The sequence below is a fragment of the Nicotiana attenuata genome, unplaced genomic scaffold (assembly GCF_001879085.1).
Source record: "Nicotiana attenuata strain UT unplaced genomic scaffold, NIATTr2, whole genome shotgun sequence".
Classification (NCBI taxonomy): domain Eukaryota; kingdom Viridiplantae; phylum Streptophyta; class Magnoliopsida; order Solanales; family Solanaceae; genus Nicotiana; species Nicotiana attenuata.
Genome location: NW_017672009.1, coordinates 83689 through 86852, shown reverse-complemented (window position 1 = coordinate 86852; position 3164 = coordinate 83689). Strand labels below are relative to the sequence as shown.

General features: G+C 38.9%; 1 protein-coding gene across 1 annotated transcript in view; it reads right to left on the bottom strand.

The window, feature by feature from the left end:
• Positions 1-2012: 2012 nt before the first annotated feature.
• Positions 2013-3164, bottom strand: part of LOC109211320 (delta-1-pyrroline-5-carboxylate dehydrogenase 12A1, mitochondrial) — a 7459-nt gene continuing 6307 nt past the window's right edge. The window contains exons 15-16 of the mRNA XM_019374850.1: positions 2514-2593; positions 2013-2428 (exon numbers count right to left, since the gene is read on the bottom strand). Coding sequence (XP_019230395.1) covers positions 2290-2428; positions 2514-2593 — 219 coding nt within the window. The 3' untranslated portion in view covers positions 2013-2289. The remainder of the gene's footprint in view (positions 2429-2513; positions 2594-3164) is intronic.

Here is a 3164-nt window from a genome sequence, read left to right as displayed (position 1 = left end):
TTTTGAACCGCTTCGGAATTAACTCTGGTGCTGCGCTCTATTTGAACGGCAATTGGGTGTATTTCTTTGAGTCCGGGCCCTTCAGCACAAGTGGTGCGCCCGAAATTTGGTCCACCCGAGCGTTCATTTCTCTCATAAATCGCATGAGCTCGATTTTGCAGGGATCATTACTATTGTTGTTACCAGATTCGCTGCCGATCCCCCCGGACCCGTCGAAGCCGACCTCACCCCTCGGGGTGTTCTTATCAACCCTTTGCGGCTGTTTGATTTGCGGGAGCAGCGGAGGAACTGAGCCTCTTCCATTCGCGTTGTTGGAAGCACCAGACAACGCTTGCCTTAGTTTTGTCATGGTATGGTCTTGCCGTGAAAGATGGCCCATGATGGAATTTTGCTATTCTCTCAGGATCCTCACGTTTTCGAAACGTGCTCGTCTTCAGCATCATCAGGAGTCGCCTCCCGTACATGTCGGGGATATCGTCTGCCATGAACCGGCACTGGTATGCCCTCCTAGTTGCGGGTGTCGTTGATTAAATCCTCGTGTTGAGGCAGATTCTCTTGTGCCTCAACGTTGTGTGCGATGTTGACATCGTTGGCTGCCATCTTTTACGATTTTTGCTAAAGAAATAATGAATCAAACATATTAGTAATAGATGTAAGGAGCAACTCAATTACGCAACTATCTAAGCCTCACGATGGGCGTCAAACTGTTTACCTGTAAAACGGTACAGTTCAATTTATAGACAAGCGTATCGATTTGATCCTAAAATAATAAATATATTAAATAAAATGCGAGACTTAGCATTGAAATCGAGATGAAATAGCAGACAACTTAGTTCCGGGAGTGGGGCTTCCAAAGGCAGCAATAAGAATAATGTTAAACAAAAAATAAAGTATTATTCAACTTGGAATAGTGTGTAGCATAAGTTTGTCCGAACTTTCCTGTCCTACAATGGTTGTTGAAACCACTTTTTATAGCTATAATAGGGAAAAAGGTCCTAGGATCAAGCCCCTCTTAAATAACAATATTGAGGGTCATTGATGAATATGTAACGGCATGCCATGAATGCCAAAATTCTCTACAACGGCTGTGTTATTTAATACTAAGGAATATTCTCATTAAATGCCTTCTGGTGACAAACATCCATTTGCTTCCGTTGACATTGTTATTTCGGGATCTTCCCGGTGCCAACTGAAGCTATTGTCCTCGGGCCTGGTTTCTATTCGCTTCATCTTCCATCCTTCTCTGGTTCCACGTGTCATGCTACCATACGATCATTTAATATAAACCAACTTTCCCCTATTCAATAATCTATACAAATCAGATTAAAAAAGTAAATAACGATTCCACCCGGTTATTTTTGTAGAGATTTTGACGCCATTTTATCTTTTATCTTTTTCTTTTTTTGGTTATTTGCGACACAAGGTAAGAAGAGGTAAGAAGTATTTACATTCTTTGTACACAACACCAACTAGTAAAAAACTTATTCCTACTTAGTATTTACACGAACTCAATAAATAGATAAGGCATACATCCACATACACTTTTATCACTAAATTTTAGTTCATCGATGCACGTTCTGACGTTAATTTATTATCCAATTATAATAAATTAGTATGATTTGATGTAAATACAGAGTGGCTATAAATTTTTACCACGCCAACAAGTGTAAATTAAGGTCTTTAGCACAAGTAGAGAATATCAACACAGAAGTTGGACATGAAACTGTGAGAATTGAACCTTTGAGGTTTCAGCATCTCCGCATTAATTTGACTACTCGTAGGTTGAAAGCAATTTGATATTAAATCTCATACTAAGTAGTGCTGTTTGATTGCAAATTCAATTAATTTTTTGCATCATTGCATTTTGTCTACGAAATAAAGGACTCATGAGATGATGAGCTTCGCACAAATCTGAAGTTAATGACAAATTATAAAGCCACACCCATAATGTCTCACCAACTTTTGGAAATTCTTGGAGATCGCTGGGAACAGCTTGAAAAGCGAGATCAGTATATCATTGTTTTTGACAGTATATATAACGGTCCTAGAATAGAATCATAGAAAATGATGAAGATACTATTCCGGAATACGAAAATGGCTCTCTTATTTATTAGATATATAAGCTGCTCATAAGTTTGCATTAACATAAGCATTCAAATAACATCCAATTGATCTTATGTAACCCAAGCATTTCTTCCAGCACATCTCAAGTGGATTCTTTCTAAAGCATTCTCATGTTAGGCTTTCTAATTGTCATCCTCGAGTGCTTTAAGTGGTTGCAGCTGTTCCTCAAGTAGATGCTGGAGTTTTCCATCCGAGTGGCACGGGACCAACATCATATATGACTTCTCTGTGGCAAGACCATACAAGTTTTATAGCTTCTGGAGTACCTATTCCTGCTCCTCTTGGATCCCCAGCTGGACCGAACCTACAGTTGGGGCATAGCTTAGCACAGTTAATCAACTACAAATTTACAATTAAGAAAAAAAGATAAAGAAGAAGAAGTTGCTGACCAGTGATTCTGTGGAGCCCCTGTTGTTCTTGCTCTCAATCCAGCATAAGTAGTTCCATTAACTGAATTTCCAATTACTTCCTGAAAAACAAATCAACAATTTTACATGGTTCATTTGTGATCCAGTACCCAGTACGCTGAAATAACCACATTATCGTGTCCATAGGTATAGCTAAGAAGATTTTCAATTCTCAAATCTTCTTTTTCTCTTGGTTTTTCTTCTTTCTTTTTCATTACAGAAATGTCAGCCATCTTAACAACAAAGCATAGCTAAGTTTCTCAGTCTATACAGCAACCCCATATGCTATGATGCATGAAGTTAATGCCAAATTATAAGCTCCCAATGATGCCAACAATTCAGTAAGCTACTGTAATATATAAAGGGCTAAGCTCCGATATCCATAAATCCAAACTTCAGTAGGTCAACGTGCCTTGATGTAAATATGGGACCTAAAATAAACATGCCAGCAAATTAGACAGAATTGATTGAGGTCATTCAGCCCGACTGGTATGACCTTATAGCAATATAGTCCAATTTTCTCCAGTACTGCCCTGAACCTATGTAGGACTAATTGAATGTCTCCTTATATTCCTGAACTTCAAGGTATATTGATTTGAGATGAGTAGAATTTCATCCCCCCCCCCCCCCCCC